General features: G+C 46.8%; 1 protein-coding gene across 1 annotated transcript; it reads left to right on the top strand.

Annotated features, from left to right (window-relative positions):
• Positions 1–657: 657 nt before the first annotated feature.
• LOC106013957 lies at positions 658–991 on the top strand (the record flags this gene model as incomplete). The annotated part of the gene is given in 1 exon segment (XM_013090904.1): positions 658–991. A coding segment is annotated over 1 exon segment (210 nt), but the record flags the coding sequence as incomplete, so codon positions are not given.
• Between the last annotated feature and the right edge of the window lie 86 nt (positions 992–1,077).

Here is a 1,077-nt window from a genome sequence, read left to right as displayed (position 1 = left end):
AGAGAGAGAGAGAGAGAGAAAGTTGACAATGAGGTCAAACTGGAGCGAGACCGAACTGGACGGGATCAATCTTTCTGCGGCTTTGGATCAACCGAATTGAGCCGAGGTGCGCTGTGCCCATAAACACAAACCCACGCCAAAGTAGATTTAGACGTGTCATTTCGTTTCATGTTCGCAAGAATGACCCCTCGGTCATTCAACCGCAGTAGATCTACACGAAGCAAACAAGCTCAGAGCAACATAAATATGCTTCATACGCCAACAAATCAGCCACGATGGACGTCTGAGCGCTCAAAGTCCTTGAGATGAAAGACACTGTGGTCCAGTCTAATGTCATCGTTGCTGGGGTAGCTTTAAGTGAAACAGTGTACAGACATTGATTGATACGACGCAATGCAAAACATACATGCCCGGCAAGTTCCTTGGTCTTTTCTCAATAGCCGGGCATGTTGTACATGTCCTATGTACGCTACCAACTAATGTATAAGATTCGGAATCTTTCACGTCGTTACAACAACAAAAATATTGGAAAAGGAGAGAGGGCGGGGCTTTCAAATACACTATGCCAATATGCCATGGGGTTTCATAGTGATCACTTATTATTCATTAATGAAAACCCCTACTTTACCACCGTTCATCATCTATTCTTTTCAGATTCAAGCCCGGATCCTGATCTGACCTCCGCAAAGACAGGGATCAAGTAACCCGTCAACAGCGTTGGTTTAAAAAGTTGTTGCTTTTTTAAGGTAACCCTTACAAGAGGCCCCAGCCACCCAGCACCATGACGACAATTCGCTCCTCCGTGCGACCAGAAAGCTCCAAACAGCCATGGGGCACAATCCTCAAGCCGGAGTTCGGGCTGGGCTACCAAAAGATGACGGACTACGAGATTGACCAGACGGTCCAGCGACTCAACACGGTGCCAGTGCCGAAAGAGAGAGCATACACCAGGCCCAACAAGAAGATGTCGGCAGAAGAAATTGAGGCTATGGTAGATCTTTTCGTACTATTCGGTGTTCTCTTCTCCTTTTCTCTTTCCCTTTCTCTCTCTCTCTCTCTCTCTCTCTCTCTCTCTCT

Source organism: Aplysia californica, unplaced genomic scaffold, assembly GCF_000002075.1.
Source record: "Aplysia californica isolate F4 #8 unplaced genomic scaffold, AplCal3.0 scaffold01659, whole genome shotgun sequence".
NCBI lineage: Eukaryota > Metazoa > Mollusca > Gastropoda > Aplysiida > Aplysiidae > Aplysia > Aplysia californica.
This window is presented reverse-complemented; position numbering and strand designations above follow the sequence as displayed.